Source organism: Mobula hypostoma, chromosome 8, assembly GCF_963921235.1.
Source record: "Mobula hypostoma chromosome 8, sMobHyp1.1, whole genome shotgun sequence".
Lineage (NCBI taxonomy): Eukaryota > Metazoa > Chordata > Chondrichthyes > Myliobatiformes > Myliobatidae > Mobula > Mobula hypostoma.
Window position 1 is genome coordinate 151,156,513 of NC_086104.1, and position 19,008 is coordinate 151,175,520.

Genomic DNA, 19,008 nt, shown 5'->3' on the forward strand with positions numbered 1-19,008 from the left:
CCAATCACTGACCGGTGGGAGAAGCTATCCCTGATTTTCTTTCTGAAGATCCTGGCTGTTGTTACTGGCTTCCAGTTCATGCAGTTTGCAAAGACTTCAGCTCTACAGCTCACTGACCGGTGAGGTACTAAGACGTTTTCCACTAGCAAATGTAACAAGTATTAATTCTCAGTATTATTTATTTACTTTTTTTCTCTCTCCCTCTCTATTTATTTTGTCTTCTTTTGCACGTTGATTGTTTGGCAGTCTTTGTGTGTAGTTTTCCAGTGATTCTATTGTATTTCTTTGTACTTACTGTGAATGTTGGCAAGAAAATGAATCGCAAGGTTGTAAATAGAGACGTACGTACTTTGAGTTTGAACTTTCAGATGAGATGTTAATCAGAAGCCCATCTGTGCTTTCCTTTGAATGTAAAACTATCCCTGATATTATCTGAAGTGCAGGGGAGATATCCCAGCCAATATTTTCTCCTCAGTCCATTTCTACTCATTATTATCTTGATGTTTGTGGAACCTGGCTCTGCGGATATGCGTAGTAATATTTTTTACATTGGACTGGTGACTTGACTTTGCTGGTTCCCAAGACACTGAGAAGGGGCTGAAGAAACGTGTATTTCTTTTTGTTCTGTTGACAGGAGCTCAGACTTCCTGAGCTCGTGACGGCAGGCATTCCAGGAACAAAAGGCGATGTTGCTGTTACGATACGCACCGGACCGCGGCAGCTTCCAGGGGTTAGATGCTCCAACTCTCCAGAATACGGATAGCTGGCTCAGGCCCCTCCCACTAATTGGCGGCCATGTTTTGGCACCAGGGTTTTAAAATTTAAGGAGCACTTGAACTGAGGTTCGGTGCTCAATCATCAGCTCGACTTTGGGTTTTCACCTAGTGTCCAGTTTAGAATCCTGTCCTCATTTCAGTATTGTCTTGTGTCTCGATTCTAGTGTTGGACACTCCAGCACCTGGGCCCTAGCTATCTCAACTAGGTCTCTTGTTGCAGTTGCACTGTGCTCCAGACAAAGGCAATGAGCCCATGTCATTCCTGATGGTTTTTCCCCACATGTTCGGACCAAGTTGGTCAAGTTTTGATATGGTTACTGGTGTTTTCCTCACGCTGATCAGGAAAATCTGCCTTTCTGGGGACAGGTACAAGAACTGACCTCTGTCCTGATGGGAGATTAGTAGACCAAGCAATTGTTCAGCGAAGGCACTGTGATTTTCACATGTGACCTGTCAGTTCAAGGGTCACCTCAATAAACCAGCTGCAGGTACCATGTGTACAAGGAGAGCCCCAGGGCACCCAATAAATGCAAGAGCACAGCAAGAAGCTGCATCAGTGTGTACAATATACAATGTCTAACATGGAAGGTATTACAATTAAATTCATATTCTTGGCACCAGTCATAAATAGTGTTGCCTTTCAGTGAAGAAAGCTGTGGGCAGCCTTGACCCCTTGTCCATTTGCCCACAGTACGACACCCTGAAGGCTCACCTCCCATGTTCAATCACTGGCCCAATTACCTCAGGCCATGGCCAGTCAATCACTCTCCTGCCATTGGCTTGGTGACTTTTGCCCTGTTAAAAGTGCCATGTAGACGGAAGTTGTTGCTGCCACCACGTAGATAGTGGGAGATGGTTCCATGGCTTTAACAAAGCAGGGGACCTCCTGTGTCTCTGTCTTTGCTGCAGTATCACAGAGTGGCCAGCAGGGTGCAATGTTCTACAAGTGATGCTGCCTTCATCAGCAACGCACACAATGCAGGAGCAACTCAGTAAGTCAAGTAGATCAGGGATTCCCAACCTTTTTTTATATATGCCATGACCAATCCCATTAAGCAAGGGGTCCCTGGACTTGGTTTGGGAACTCCTGCTGTAGAGGGAAATGAACAGTTGACATTTCGGGTCAAGACCTTTCATCATGTAATGTCAACTGTTTATTCCCTTCCATAGATGCTGCCTGACCTGCTGAGTTCCTCCAGTATTTTGTGTGTGTTGGTCAATATTTCCAACATCTGCAGAATCTCTTCTGCCTGAACCTTACCAGGAGTGGGAGTTTCCTCCTTTGTAACTTTCATGGCCCCACTTCAACCCTACAGTTGGGATGGTTCACATACAAGTTCTCGGGACTTGGAACCGACATAAGAATATGGACTATTTACCCCTCTCTCCCACTCCCCACCACCGACTCCATTCTAACATGGATTGTTTCAGGCCTTCGCTTAATTGCTGGATTCCAGTCCCTGCTTTCAAGGAAGCCTTGAAGATTATTTAATATTATTAAAACAGAAATACTGTTAAGTTCAAGACAATATAAAATTTATCTTCACTAATACTGATTGCTTGTACATTCTGTAATATGCACTCAGGAATTAATTCTGTAAAACTCTATTGATCAGGTCTATGGCAGATCTACCAGAATATTGGATTTTATTTCTAATAATAAACAAATCCACTTGCAATTCTCTTTGTTTAGTTGTTCCACAGTAGTCTGATAAACACTAGAGCAAACCAGGTGTGTTTAAAGAGAGTGGGAAACAGAACAAGTTGAGTTTAAAGGGACATCGGGAACCAGTACCCCAGGGAGTGTGAAGTAGGGCCCTGGAGAATAGGAAACTAATGTGGGAACTGGAACCGGAGAGTGGGAAATGAACGTGGAAACTGGGACCGGAGAGTGGGAAATGAACGTGGAAACTGGGACCAGACAGTGGGAAATGAACGTGGGAACTTGGACTCTACAGTGGGAAGTGAATGTGGGATCTGGGACCAGACAGTGAGAAATGAATATGGGAACTGGAACCGGAGAGTGGGAAATGAATGCGGGATCTGGGGCCGGCGAGTGGGAAATGAACGTGGGATCTGTGACCAGAGAGTGGGAAATGAATGTGGAAACTGGGACCAGACAGTGGGAAATGAATGTGGAAACTGGGACCAGACAGTGGGAAATGAATGTGGGATCTGGGGCCAGAGAGTGGGAAATAAATGTGGGATCTGGGGCCAGACAGTGGGAAATGAACACGGAAACTGGGACCAGAGAGTGGGAAATGAATGTGGAAACTGGGGCCGGAGAGTGGGAAATGAACGTGGAAACTGGGACCAGACAGTGGGAAATGAACGTGGGAACTTGGACTCTACAGTGGGAAGTGAATGTGGGATCTGGGACCAGACAGTGAGAAATGAATATGGGAACTGGAACCGGAGAGTGGGAAATGAATGCGGGATCTGGGGCCGGCGAGTGGGAAATGAACGTGGGATCTGTGACCAGAGAGTGGGAAATGAATGTGGAAACTGGGACCAGACAGTGGAAAATGAATGTGGGATCTGGGGCCAGAGAGTGGGAAATAAATGTGGGATCTGGGGCCAGACAGTGGGAAATGAACGTGGAAACTGGGACCAGAGAGTGGGAAATGAATGTGGCAACTGGGGCCGGAGAGTGGGAAATGAATGCGGGATCTGGGGCCGGCGAGTGGGAAATGAACGTGGGATCTGTGACCAGAGAGTGGGAAATGAATGTGGAAACTGGGACCAGACAGTGGGAAATGAATGTGGGATCTGGGGCCAGAGAGTGGGAAATAAATGTGGGATCTGGGGCCAGACAGTGGGAAATGAACATGGAAACTGGGACCAGACAGTGGGAAATGAACATGGAAACTGGGACCAGACAGTGGGAAATGAATGTGGGATCTGGGGCCAGAGAGTGGGAAATAAATGTGGGATCTGGGGCCAGACAGTGGGAAATGAACATGGAAACTGGGACCAGAGAGTGGGAAATGAACGTGGGATCTGGGGCCGGCGAGTGGGAAATGAATGTGGGATCTGTGACCAGAGAGTGGGAAATGAATGTGGAAACTGGGACCAGACAGTGGGAAATGAATGTGGAAACTGGAGCCAGAGAGTGGGAAATGAATGTGGAAACTGGGACCAGACAGTGGGAAATGAATGTGGAAACTGGGACCAGACAGTGGGAAATGAATGTGGAAACTGGGGCCGGAGAGTGGGAAATGAATGTGGGAATTCCGGAGAGGACTCCAGAGAGTGGGAAGAGCATACAGAAATAGCACCCAATGAAGCAAGAGCCAAATTGATTTCCAAATAGTTAAAAAAGCCATTTGTTAGAGCTTTAGTGTACCTCCAGAACATGGCATCTCGGAGTGAGGTCTGAGGCAGAGATACAGGAGCCATCACTCCCCAACAGTTTGCATCAGTGTAACTCCTACAACTGTCTCCAATCCCTGGCTAACCGAGAATCTGCCCTTTGATGTGCCCAAGCCAGGGTATTGATGTTGACTGTATCAATTGCCATGGGCTGCAAGCCCTTGGCACCATCTGGCAACTGTAGACATTCACCAAGCCACATTTCTACAGCAACTCCTTCACCAAGGCTGCACCCAGCAAACCAACATTACTCTTTGATGGTGACCTGGTTACCTAACTGGAAGACCTGGTGACCAGTCACTAGTAATACTGGCTACTAATCTTGGTGAACCAGCTTAGACATCTGACCTAACAGAAGAATTCTTCCATGCAGCAAGTTGCCTGAGTTAAGGTGGATGTACTAGAAATTCAATTCAGCATCTCTTGCTATGACTCCATTAAAGTGAATAGAGTCATAGAGCACTACAGCACAGAGACAGGCCCTTCGGCCCATCCAGACCATGCTAAAATGTTACTTTGCCTAGTCCCATCTAGCCGCATCTGGACCATAGACTTACATGACCCTATCCAACGAATCAATCCAAATTTCTCTTAAATGTTGAAATCAATCAAACCTGCATCTACCACTTCTGCTAGCAGCTTGTTCCACACTCTCACCACCCTCTGAGTGAAGAAGATCCCCTTCTCCTTAAATACTTCACCTTTGACTCTTAAACAATGACCTCTAGCTGTAGTCCCATCCAACCTCAGTGGAAAAAAGCCTGCTTTCATTTACCCTGTCTACATCTCTCCTAATTTTACATACCGCCATCAAATCTCCCTTGGTCTCCTACACTAGGCGGAATAAGTCCTAACCTATTCAACCTTTCCCTATAACTCAAATCCTGACAACATTGTAAAATTTCTTGTGATTGACTGGATTCATTCAATGCAGATATATTCTTGACATACAAGATCACAAATTAGTTTCTAATCTATGGAAAGATAACCCCGCCAGAACCAACCAGGTTTCTTTTCTTCCTGACCTGGCTTCAATTACTGGTACCTGGTCATTTCTGCAGTAGATTTTGGCTGGTAGCCAACAATGAGCTGGAAATGGAAGCATGCTTTGCCTTCCAGTATCACCACTATGAACTGCAATATTGGCTAAGGACTTTGGCCAATGGTGATGACCAAAGGTCCAGAATGGAAATAGGTGTCCAGTACTCCTACATGTTTCCTCCTCCAAAACAACCACAACTTTGTCATGGGGTTTGGAAGCTTGCGTACCTCAAAGCCCCAGGAAGCTATGTTGGCTGAATTCAGGGCTTTATGCTTTGGCGCTTGGTAGGGTCACCCATGCCAAACAGGTCAGAGCGTAGAGGACAGACTAAAAGAGGTCTACCGGCCCTCCAGGTTCAGGGATTCAACTCAAGGCTATCAATCCTGACTGGTAAAACAAAGCTGTTACGGAAACAGCAATGAAAAAATCCTTCTACATCTGATTGTGACAGTATTCCTGAGCCTCCACCCAGGACTGGTATGACTGATAATAGTGAAAACCGAGCTACTGACATGATGAAGGAAGCCCCGAACTTTGCCGGAGATGGAGGGCCTTCAGTGCTACCCTAAGCGCCAGTGGCATAAGGGGCAGTAAGTTCATAGGTTCATGGACAATTTAGAAACCTGATGACAGAGGGGACAATGTTGTTCCTAAGATGTTGAGCGAGATTTAGAGCTTGCTTCAGCTCCAGAGGAAAGTGGTGTGGCCAAATTGGAGTATTGTGTGCAGCCTTGGTCCCATACCTCCAGGAAAGATACCGTATCAATAAGGTTGAAAGAGTACAGAGGAAATTTACAAGAATAGTGCCAGGACTTGAGGAACTGAGTTACAGGGAAAGGTTGTAGAGGTTAGAACTTTATTCCCTGGTGCAAAGGAGAATGAGGGGAAATTTGATAGAGGTATATAAAACCATGAGAGGTATCAATGCAAGCAGGCTTTTCCCATTAAGGCTGGGTGAGACTAGAACAGGAGGTCATGGATGACGGGTGAATGTTTAAGAGGAACCTGAGGGGGAACTTCTTCACTCAGAGGGTGGTGAGAGTGTGGAACTAGCTGCCAGTGAAAGTTGTGGATGCAGGTTCAATTTCAACATTTAAGAGGAATGTGGATAGGTACATGGATGGGAAGGGTATGGAGGACTATGGTCACTGTGCACATTGTTAGGGGGATTAATAGTTTACCATTAATAGATGGGCTGAAGGGACTGTATTGGTGCTGTTGCATTCTATGACTCTATGTACCTGGTAGCTCTAGATTCAGTGGAAGAGTTGAAATCACAAAGTACAACTGAACTCGAGAGTTTCTCCCCATTTGCTGCTCACCTCATCAACGCCGTCTCCAACCTGGTCTTTGCTCTTCAACTTTTTTTTCTTCTTGTCTTCTTCTTTCTTCTTGTCTTTCTCCGGTAGGATGTCGTCTAACCAAGCGAGGTCATGCTGGGAGAAGACCAGATCCAGCATCTTTCGCACGAGGATGAGTGCAAGGATCTAGCACAGCAGTGGAAGTCGGGGTTAGACTGTGCAAGGGAACATTTGTGCAACAGCAACATAACAATCACTAAACTAATTAATACAGAATGCAAATTCCTTCATCGTAGAGAATTGAATCACGCTGCGAGAGAAACTTCCAAATTTCTAAAACCACTATTGAAGGCTGTATTGGGCTGTAACTAACAACAGAGAGACTGGTCAAAGGGTCACATGTCACTGGATGGTGTTGTGGATTTCACTTGTCCCTGCAGTTAACCCTTATGCACTCAGTGGCCATCTTATTAGATATGTCCTGTACTTAATAAAATGGCCACTGAGTGTACGTTTGTAATCTTCTGCTGTAGCCTCAACGTTTGATGTGTTGTGCATTCAGAAATGCTCTTCTGCACACCGCTGTTGTAACGTGTGTCTTTTTGAGTTACTGTCGCCTTTCCATCAGCTTGACAGTCTGGCCATTCCCCTCTGACCCCTCTCATTAACAAGGCATTTTCACCCACAGAACTGCTGCTCACTAGATTTTATTTTATTTTGTGCACTATTCTCTATAAACTCTTGAGGTGATTGTCTGTGAAAACCTCAGGAGATCAGTAGTCAAACCTCCCTGCCTAGTACCAATGGTCAAAATCATTCCACGGTCAAAGTCTCTTAGATCAGATTTCTTCCCCATTCTGATGCTTGGACTGAACAACAGTTGAACCTCTTGACCATGTCAGCATGCTTTGGTGCATTGAGTTGCTGTCACATGATTGGCTGATTAATTATTAGCATTGACGAGCAGGTGAGTGAGTGTAGAGTGCAGGTGAGTGTTTCCCCGCCACTGAGTCTTGTCCACATTTCCCATGGTAGGGCTATCAAAAACAAGAGGACACAAGTTTCAGGTGAGAGGATGGAACTTTAAAGGGGTTCTGAGGGGTAATTTCTTAGAAAGAGAGTGGTTGATGTCTGGAAGAGAGGAGATGGTGGAATCAGATACAATTACTACATTTAAGGGGCATTTAGACAAACAAATGGACAAGGCATGGAGCGATAGAGTCCTAATATTTCCTTTTCAAGTGAATATCTAAAACTCTTTTGGAAGTTGACACTGAGACTGATCCTAACAGTCAATGTGTCCCAGATTCCAACAACTCCCAGAAGGTAATCTTTCTAATGTATCTGCCTCTACCACCGTCCTAGTAGTGTGTTCTATGCACCCACCACTCTGTGTGTCAGAAAATCCCCTGCAAGAGAAAATCTGCAGATGTTGGAAATCCAAGCCAGACACACAAAATGCTGGAGGAACTCAGCAGGTCAGGCAGCATCTATGGGAAACAGTACAGTCGATGTTTCCGACCTCCATGGATGCTGCCTGATTCTGGTTCCTCCAGCATATTTTGTGTGCTCTGTCATCCCCCTTTACTTTCCTCCAATCACCTTAAAGTTACTCGGAACAACATTACTGCGCCTTTCTGTTCACTGTCTCTAACTCCGGGAACTCTCCACAACAGCACTTACGGAGCATCTTCACCACAGAGACAGTAGCAGCTCAAGAAGGCGGGTCACAATCTCTTTCTCAAGGTCTACATACTGATGGACCATAAATTCTGGCCCTGACATCCTACAACTGCAGTTGGATCTCTCTCATGACCAGTGACATTTTACTTTGATATAACTGGGCATTACTGTTAATTGCTGGTGCATTGGGAGCAGATGGGACTTGGGTTCTATGAAGGAATCTCCAGGTACACACCCCTGTACAAGGTAAGTAGGCCTGTCTTATTGTAACTGTGATCTGGACTTCTGATTTACACATATATATATCTAGGGTGTCTAAGAGTTTTGCAGAGTAATTTTATGTATTGCACTGTTCTGCTGCCATAAAAAAAATTTCATGACATGTGTGAGTGATGATAAACCTGATTCTGATAAGGGTCATTGTTGTGGACTGTGAGTGGGAAGGGGGCAGGGAGAGGGGAAAAGGGGAAGGGAGGGGAGAAGCAGAGACATTCTGTAGTGATGAATAAACCAGTTGTTTGAAAACAAATGACCTTGCCTGGTGTCTGAGGGCTGGATGTATCTGCCCCCATGCCCCTGCTACCCCTGGCATTCCTTCTCTACCACCTGTCCCACACACCTCCCACTGCACTCCACCCTTGCCGTCCCCAACACCCTTTGCCCCTGCCAGATTTACAAATTTGCTCTCTGCTCCACGTTGACAAATACAGTACTGTGCAAAATTCTTAGGCACCATACTTATATATGTGTGCCCAAGACTTTTGCACAGTACAGTATGGCTTCAGTCAAAATGTCTATTTTTTTTTGTTCAAACCTCTGCATTGGTCTAACGCTCATGCCTGAAGTAACACAGGTGTGAAGTGATGCACCTTGGGAAGTTAAATACCCATAGGGCACATACAATAAATTGTCAGGTGCTAGGAAACATTGGTGAGCAGAGGGACCTTGGGAACTTCCAGTTCCACTATAGACTGTCAGTTCCACACAAGTGGCAGCACAGGTAGTTATGATGGTGAAGAAGGCATGTGGCATGCTTGCCCTCCCAGGATGGGGCACAGAATATAGGATTCAAAGTACAGGTACAATTATTATCAAAGTATGTATACGATATGCAATCCTGAGATTCATTTTCCCATAGACAGGCAGGAAACAAAGAGAGCCATGGACCCCGTTGAAAGAAAAACATCAACACCCCCCATCCCATGCAAAAAAAAACAAATCAGGCAAACAGCAACAAGAAGCTGGGATGTTAAGTTGCACTCTACAAAACACTGGTTAGATTACACTTCAGTATTGTCTGCCGTTCTAATTAATATAACAGATTCTACAGGAACTCAAAATCCAGAGTAACACACAGAAATGTCATGAGGAAGGGTCTTGGCCTGAAATATTGAGTGTTTATTCCTCTCCATAAATGCTGATGCCCTGCTGAGTTTTGTGTCGTGTGCACTTGATGGTGCTCTATGGGAAAGATGTGGTTGTGCTGGAGAAAGTGCAGAGGAGATTCTCCAGCATGTTGCCTGGATTGGAGGACCTCACTTACCTGGGGAAATGAATAGATTAGTTTTGATTTCCCTGGAGTGAAAGAGGCTGAGGGGTGACGTGATGAAGGCATAATTTTAAAAAGGGTTAGACAGAGCAGAAAAACAGAATTTTTCCTCATGGTAGGTATATTGCAAATAAGAGGACTTAGGTTTAAAGTGAGGAGAAAGAGTTGTAAAAGAGACTTGAGGGAAAAGTTTTTTATGTAAGATTTTATTTAGAGATACAACATTTGGATAGCCCCTTTCTGTTTTGTGGATGTCTGTGAAGAGTACGAATTTCAGGTTGTATACTGTATACTTTCTCTGATATTGAACCATTGAACAATATCGGCCTAACAAGCCCATGCTGCCCGATTGCACCCATGTGATCAATTAACTTACCCGTACATCTTTGGGATATGGGAGGAATCCAGAGACCCCGGAAGAAGCCCAGACAATGAGAACATACAAACTCTTTACAGGGAGAACATACAAACACTTTACAGACAGTGGTAGGAATTGAGCCCAGGTTGCTGGTGCTGTAAAGCACTGCACTAGTCAGTACACTACTGTGCCACTCTGGATCTCCAGCAGACGAGGTAGTAGAATCAAAGACAATCACTACATTTAAGAAATATTTGGACAGGCAGTTAAGAGGGTAAGGCAGAGGAGGATACAGATTAGTGTGGCTGGACAAGAAGTTCATCATGCACTGATGTTTGTACAACTCAATAGCCCATACCCCCTCGTCTCTGGTTCTGTACGCTCCTGAAAAACTGGCCTCACATGCATTCCAGAGAATTCTCACTCATCCACTGGTGGGTAGTCTTCCAGATGTCCAATCCCTGAGGTCTAGAGTTCAGTCCCTAAACCTCTCCATGCTCTCCTGCTGTTGGAGATGCTTACAACCTACTCCTGTCACTCTGCATTTTCCCCCTGACTTGTCTGAGCAGACTTGTGATTTGTGTTTTTTCCACAGCACTGGTGCTTGATGAACGTAGGTTGTTGTTGTGGTTTACAGCCAATTGCTCTCACGCGCAGTTGCAAGATGCTGACACGTCTTACCATAATGGGGAAGATGATGGCGGCCACAGTCGACTTTAGGACCCAGAGGATGGCCAAGCAGATGATCTGTACCATGGTGAATAAGTGGACCCGTCGAAGGGGGACGTGCCGAAGGTAGATGTAGTCAGGCTGATGCTTGGACGGCATGAGGAACAGTTTGCATCGATCCCAGAACTGTGTGGGGGGACAAAAAGAGCAGTGTTAAGGAGCCCACCAGGGAGAACTTGATTCCAGTTGGACATGCAGGAAATATTTTGTTTCAGTGCCGCAGTCTCCACTCAATGTGCCGCTCCATATGCAGTTAATTTTCCAATTTCAGGCATCTTGCTCACACTTCAATCCAGGGTCCCTCTCCCTTTGTTCACCTCGTCCATCCCTTCCTTCCCCATTGCCTGGATATATCACCTTCAAACATCTGCCCATTACCAATGTGCCTGTCTGCCTGGGCATCTCATAAACACAGGAGATTCTGAGCATGCTGGAAATCCAGACTAACACACACAACTTAGTAGGGCAGGCAGCATCTGTGGAGAGGAATAAAGAGTGGATGCTTTGGGCAGGGATGGAGGGTCTTGGCCAGAAATGTCAACTGTCTATTCATTTCCATTGATGCTGCCTGACCTGCTGAGTTCCTCAAGCATTTTGTGTGTGTTGCCTGGACATCTTCTCCCTTGGTTCACTATTCTCATCCCTCTTCTTCATCAGGTTCCATCTGCTCATTGTTCCCCCACCCCCTTACCTGCTTCAACTTATCAGCCAGAGGGCTCTGTTTCTACCCACCCCGTCCTTGCCCCACCCTGGATTCATCTGTTTAACATTTTTAAAAATATTTTTTCCAATCATTCACCAGCTTCTGTCTCACTAAGTTGCCGTAGGTTACAATGGGATATCGACAGGATGAGAATTGGCAGATGGAATACTATCTGGAAATGTGTGAAGTGTGATTCACTTTGGTAGATCAAGCTTAAAAGCAGAGTATAAAGTCAATGGAAGGATTCTTAGCCGAGTGGAGGGACAGAGGGACCTTGGGGTCTACATCCATAGATTCCTCAAAGCTGCCATACAAGTTGATAAGGTGGTGAAGAAGCCATACAGTGTGTTGGCCTTCATTAGTCAAGGGATTGAGTTCAAGAGCCATGAAGTAATGTTGCAGCTCTGTAAAGCCCTGGTTAGGCCACGCTTGGAATATTGTGGTCGATTCTGGTTACCTCCTTGTAGGAAGGATATGGAACCTTTAGAAGGGGTGCTGAGGAGAATTTACTCGGAGGCTGTCTGGATGAAAGAACATGTCTTATGGGGAAAGGCTGAATGAACTTGGGCTTTTCTCTTTGGAGTGAAGGACGATGAGAGGTGATTTGAAAGAAGTGTATAAAATTATTTGAGGCTTAGACAGAGTGAACTCTCAGCGGTTTTTTTCCCAGGTCAGCAGTGACTAATGTGAGAGGGTATAATTTTAAGGAGATTGGAGGAAAGTATGGGGGGAGGGGTGGGGGATATCAGTGGTAGGCTCGTTACACAGATAGTGAATGGTGAGACCCTGGAACCCACTGTCAGAGGATGGAGGGGATTAGAGATGGATACATTAGGGACATTTAAGAAATTCCTAGAAGGTACATGGATGAAAGCAATATGGAAGCTTATGGGCTCTGTAGGAGGGAAGGGTTAGATTGATCTTGGAGGAGGATAAAAGGTTTAGCGGACATTACCCTACTGTGCTGTTCCATGTTCTAAAATGAACCACATCCCCCTCCTGGCTCCATTTGCCCATCAGTCCCTGCCTCACCTGCTTCCACTTATCACCCACCTCTGCTTCACCCCTCCCTCTTACTTCCATATACCAGCCGTCTTCCCATTACACTCTCAGTCCTGATGCAGGACCCCGGCCTGCGATGTCAGCTGGCCCTCTGCCTCCGCAGATGCTGCTGCCCCTACTGAGTTCTTCCAGCAGTTTGTCACGGGCTGCAGGTTCCAACTCCTGCAGTCTTCTGTGTCTCCATACATAATGTTGGAGCAGATCCAACTGGAGAAGTGGGATGTCCCTCTCGGCTGTGACTGATTTTTGCTACAAGGTGGACATCGGGGAGGGAATGACTGACTGCAGATGAGGGAGGTGAAACAACAAGGTCAGATATTGAACAAGGAAGAGAGAGATAGAAGAGAGATAGACGAGAGAGAGAGAGAGACAGACAGACAGACAGACACAGAGTCAGAGAGGGACAGAGGGGGAAATCACTACTGCACAGTATAGGCTTTTTGGCACACAATATTGAACAAACCTCTTACCCTACTCAAAGATCAATCTAACTCTTTCCTCTCTGTTTTTCTTTCATCTATGTGCCTATCTAAAAGTCTCCTAAAATCCCCTAATGTAGCTACCTTTACCACCACCCAGCCACTGTCTGCGCTAAAAAGTCTACCTCTAACATCCTTTTTTAACAGTTTACTCTTTGCAATTTTATTCCTGTTAGGTGCAGTGGACATAGAGAACCAATTACAAGCAAACAGCTTATGTATTATTATCCTGGAAGAAGAGAGCTCGTGATTGCCAAACGCTCTCGCAATGCCGCAGAAAGCTGGCGATGTACAGCAGAGTGTTCCCCGGAAATCTTATGGAAAGAGAGATGAGGTAGGAGGGAAAATAGAGGAGAATTGGTGTACATAAAACATGGTAGAGTGAGAAAGAGAGAGCTACAAGAATCTTCACAATCTAAGGATAAACATACCTGAATACCATTTAAAGAGGCCACACCCATATAAAGGAAGACTCCGTATAGAACTGCCATTGGAATGTACTGAGGATAAACAAAGGAAACAATTAACATTCGACTGAGAGATAAAGGTAACACACAAAATGCTGGAGGAACTCTGCAGGCAGCATCTATGGAAATGAATAAACAGTTTACGTTTCAGGCAGAGACGCTTCTTCAGGACTGAGAAGGAAGGGAGAAGCCACCAGGATAAGGCAGTGGGGGAGGGGAAGGAGGATAGCTGGAAGGTGATAGGTCAAGGGCTGGAGAGGAAGGAATCTGATAGGAGAGGAGACTGGACCATAGGAATCATGAGGAAGTCATTGTTATTCTATTGAAACTTGCACTGTTCCTGGCTATAGGCTCATCATCTTCATCATCACTTTTATTGGTTCCTTATTGATTTGAGTAAGTCCTGGGTATGACTCTAAACTGCAACCGGTGATGAGGCTCTGATTGGGGACTTTCAGAGCTTTGGGGAAAGTGAAGTTACTCCTTAGTCATTCATTGCTCCTCGGGCCACTCTGACCCGGAACGGTAGCACCTGCAAGGGTTCCTGCTCAGGATACGAGCGAAGGCCAACGACAGATCCGGCAGGTTCAGTAACTGAACTTATGACGGAGAAGGCGGATGAGCAATGACCTCAAATGACAATGACTATAGTACAGGCAGATGAACATTTGGGAAGAGAAATGGCGATTTCTTCAGTTTGCCCAATGGTAGGCAATAGCAAACCACCGTTGTTAGATACTAGGTTTTCTAGAATCTATTTGCTAAGAAAACCATGGTCAAACTCACAAAGTGTACCACACAACAACAGCGTCAAGAGGATCTTCAAGACAATTCTGAAGGTGCTTCGCTCAGTAGGGTTGATTCTGGGCAGCAGGGGATCCCCGACCATCATCAAGCTACTGCTCATAAAATTCAAGTAACACAAAAGAAATTTATTGCCACTTGGAATGTAAGAGCCCTGTATCAAGCAGGAAGATTGGACAATGTGATAAATGAAATGGAAAGACTAAAGATTAACATCATGGGATTTAGCAAAGTTCATTGGATAGGTGCTGGAACATGTCAGAATAGAAATAAAACACTAGTTTATTCTTGTGGAACATCCCATACTAATGGAGTAGGAATTCTTATGGATGAAAACATGGCAAAAGTGTTTTAGGACATTGGGCAATATCAGAAAGAATGCTCCTTGTTAGATTCAGAGGACAACCATTTGATTTAGCAATTATACAGGTATATGCACCAACAACAGATGGAACAAATGAGATATAGATAAATTCTATGAAGAGCTTGAACAAGCAAAGAATGGATGCAAATCTCAAGATACTGTTATTGTCATGGGAGATCTAAATGCTAAAGTAGGACAAGGTGCTGGTGGAAATACCATAGGAAAATTTGGACTAGGGGAAATAAATGAAAGAGGTGAGAAATGGGTAGAATGGTGCAAGATGAATAATCAGGTCATTATGAATACCTACTTTAAAAACTATCCAAGACGCTTGTGGACCTGGAAAAGTCCAGGTGATAACACCAGAAATCAAATTGACTTTATTACTATAAACCAAAGATTTAGAAACTCAGTGACTCAATGCAAAATATATCCAGGTGCAGACTGTAATAGTGACCATAACCCAGTAATATGTCATGTAAAAGTAAAACTTAAATAACAAAAACTTGAACAATGCCTTGACTACTCGCAATTAATTAAAGAAGAAAACTTAAGACAAAAATTTACAATTGAAGTAAGGAATAGATTTCAAAGTCTAGAAATTGAAGCTGTTGAAGATGATAGCAATCATGCAGAAATGAAGTTTAACTCTCTGAAGGATGCCTTGGTAGAATCAGCAAAGTCAGTGATTCCTAAAAAAGAGAAAGCATGAAGAATAAATGGATGACAGATGAAATCAAAAATCTAATGGGAGAAAGAAGACAGAAGAAAGCAAATTCTAAAGAATATAAGTCCTTAGATAAAAAAAGTTAAAAGCTTATTTTAAAAAGCCAAAGAAGAATGGTTAAACCAGGAATGTGAGCATCTAGAAAGAATCCCTATTACTGACCCAAAAAGGTTACATCAACAAATCAAGAATATCACTGGTAAAAAGCTCCTCTGTTCTTCAGGTGGATGTTTGAAAGCAAAGGACAGTACCATTATCATGGAAAAAGATGAGATTATGAACAGATGGACTGAGTATATTCAGGAATTTTTTGAAGACGATCGAGGCAAAAAACCAGAAATTAAGAAGAGCATTGAAGGTCCAAATATTTTAAAATCTGAAGTTCATAATGCAATAAATAAGATGAAGAAAGGAAAGGCAGCAGGTCCTGATGAGTTAGTAATAGCACAAATTATCGCCCTTGAAGATTATGGAATTGAAAAACTTATTGATTTAATCAATGACATTTATGAGACTGGAATAATACCAGAAGAGATGAAAAAAATCAGTATTTATCACTCTTCCTATACAATACAATGTGAATTACATAGGACCATAAGTTTAATGAGTCATATCACTAAGATACTTCTAAGAATTTTGATGACAAGAGCTAAAAGTAAGATACAGGCTGAAAGAGGTAAAAACAATGTGGTTTTGTGAAAGACAAAGGTACAAGAAATGTGATATTGATGTTGAGGATACTATCAGAACGAGCTATTCAAGTGCAAAAAGAACTGTTTGTTTGCTTTATCACTACAGTACACAAAAGCATTTGATAAAGTGAAGCACAATAAGTTATTTGAAATATTACAGGAAACTCAAGATCTAGATTCGAAAGACCTCCACCTAATCAGAAATCTGTACTGGGAACAAACTGCCGCTGTAAGAATAGATGGAGAAGTGAGTCAGTTTACGAAAATCAAGAGAGGCATTAGACAAGGGTGTGTTTTCTCCCCTGATTTGTTTAATGTGTACAGTGAGACAATATTACAAAAAATAAGAGACATCTTGGGAATCAAAATTGGCAGTGAAAACATCAATAATTTCAGATATGCAAATGACACTGTGTTAATTGCAAGTACTTAGGAAGAACTACAAAACTTAATTGATATAATTGTTGAAGAAAGTGCAAAAATGGGTCTATCTATCAATTGCAAAAAGACAGAATGTGTGGTGATATCCAAAAAGAAGGAGAATCCTATCTGCAGGCTGAAAGTAAATGGGGAAGACATAAAACAAGTAAAGAACTTTTGCTACTTAGGAAGCTGGGTGACATCAGATGGCAGGTGCGACATGGACATCAAGAGAAGAATAGGGATGGCAAAAGACACCTTTACGAGAATGAAGAGTATACTGACCAACACTAAACTAGGTATGACAACCTGCCTCAGAGCACTGAAATGTTATGTTTATCTAGTTATGCTATATGGCTCAGAATGTTGGACAGTATATAGTAAAATGAGGAAACGAATTGAAGCAGCAGAGAAGTGGGTTGCAAAGAATATCATGGACGAAACGAATATCTAATGAGGATGTCATGAACAGAGCAAGCACAATAATGTATGAGATCATGAAAAGGCAACGTAACTTCATTGGACATGTGATTAGGAAAGAGGAGTTAGAATGCATGGTAATTATGGGAAAGATTGAAGGGAAGAAAGCAAGAGGAAGACAAAGACAAATGATGATGGAGACAGCAGCCAGAGAATTGGAAATGAATACCAATGAATTGATCCACTTGACCCGAAACAGGAGTGTGTGGGCCATGGAAGTCAAAGCTCAAACTGGGCATGGCACCTGATGATGATGATGATGTTGGTTGATTTGAGATGTGGGGTTCTGTCGGAGCCCATGATGTACAGTTCAAAGTACGGTTCTCTGCAATGTGTGACCTGGTGCTTTGCTATCTCCAGGAGCGGCCTGGAAGACATGTGCCTTCGGGGAGCAACCCCGTAGACGACCCGGTTCTCCACCGATTTCGTTGACTGAAGCATCATGGGAGACTGAAACACCGAGTGAGCAGGTGGTCTGTGCTGCTGGCGGAAGAAGGTCTCTGTCATTGACCGATCCCTCCCTCTCTCTCTCTAACTTGATAGAGGGTGAGAGCCTGTCGGTCCCTGAGTTGGGGGGCTTGGAGAAGCGATGTGGAAGATTGTACCATTGGAACAGCGAGTTGCTGGTCTCGACTCTCGGTGTGGCAGGCAAGCAACTTCTCTCTCCCTCGATGGAGAGAGCCTGTATGCGATACTGAAGTGTGGGGTTATGGAGTAGTTTTTGATGGACTCCAGATCAGTGTCTCTTTGGGGGGCTTCTGCTATTGCTTGCATGGTGGGGGTGTTGGGGTGGGGGTCGGTGTCTCTGCTGTTGCAAGTATGGGAAGAGTTCATGCTTCTGCTGCAGATTGTGCTTGCAATGGAGGAGGGAGGCTTTGGGGTTCTGATGTTTCTATCATTCATCCTTTGGGGGGTTTCTTGTTTCGTGGATGTTTGCGAAGAGTAAGAATTTCAGGTTTCATACTGTATACATTCTCTGATATTAAAATGAACCATTTTAACCAAGATCAATCATTGATCTTGGCATGCTTACCTGACCTAATTAATTAGATTTGAGCATCAGTGTGCAAAGATGGGATCAAGATATTGGATTGCAGTTTTGGTCTTTCTGGAGAGACAAAAGTTAACCAAAAGCAAATGAATTGCTGACTCTATTTTGCTCTTGGAAGGCTATTCTAATCAAAAGGTCCACCCTGAGCATCACGCCTGCCTGATCCATTTAATCAGTGTTGAATGTCAGTGTGCAAAGATGGAATCAAAGTTACAGTTAAGTTTATTATCAAAGTACGCACAGTATATATTACCATTTGCATTCGCGGGAAAATAAACATTAAGAAATGCAATAGAATCCAAGTTATTGGGATGTAGCTATTGTCTTATTAATTAGGTTAGCTAACAGCAAATTTATTACTGACTCTATTTCATACAAGGAAGGTTATCCCAGTCAAAAGGTTCAACCCCAGAATTGGTTAATAAATTCACAAGTAAATCCAGTCAGGAAACAGAAGCAGATGACTCCACACTCATTGGTCACTTTGTTAGGTACAGCCATCATGAACCCTGTGGGCCTCTGTGACTTGCCGTATAGCATTGGACTTCTGGGTTTCCAAACCACCTGTATTTGCTAATTGTTAGAGCCTTTAAGCCCAGGTGCTCTCTGTTTAATATTTTTTTTAGATTAGATTATGAGGACACACAGTCCTCTTTTATTGTCATTTAGTAATGCATGCATTAAGAAATGATACAATTTGTTCCTCCAGAATGATATTACAGAAACACAAGACAAACCAAGACTAAAAAAACTGACAAAAACCACATAATTATAACATATAGTTACAAAAGTGCAAAGCAATACCATAATTTGATAGAAGAACAGACCATGGGCACAGTAAATTGTCTCAAAGTCTCTCGAAAGTCCCATCATCTCACGCAGACGGTTGAAGGAAGCTTCCAGCGCCGCAAACTTGCTGATGCAGCATCCTGGAAGCACCCGACCACAG

General features: G+C 43.8%; 1 protein-coding gene across 6 annotated transcripts in view; it reads right to left on the reverse strand.

Moving 5' to 3' along the window:
* LOC134351052 (electrogenic sodium bicarbonate cotransporter 4-like) overlaps positions 1-19,008 on the reverse strand; it is a 134,417-nt gene that overhangs the window by 17,517 nt on the left and 97,892 nt on the right. For all 6 annotated transcript variants that reach the window (XM_063057063.1, XM_063057064.1, XM_063057067.1 and 3 more), the window contains 3 exons: positions 13,486-13,554; positions 10,763-10,936; positions 6,513-6,677 (listed from right to left, as the gene is read on the reverse strand). In XM_063057063.1, the coding sequence (XP_062913133.1) occupies positions 6,513-6,677; positions 10,763-10,936; positions 13,486-13,554 (408 nt within the window). The remainder of the gene's footprint in view (positions 1-6,512; positions 6,678-10,762; positions 10,937-13,485; positions 13,555-19,008) is intronic.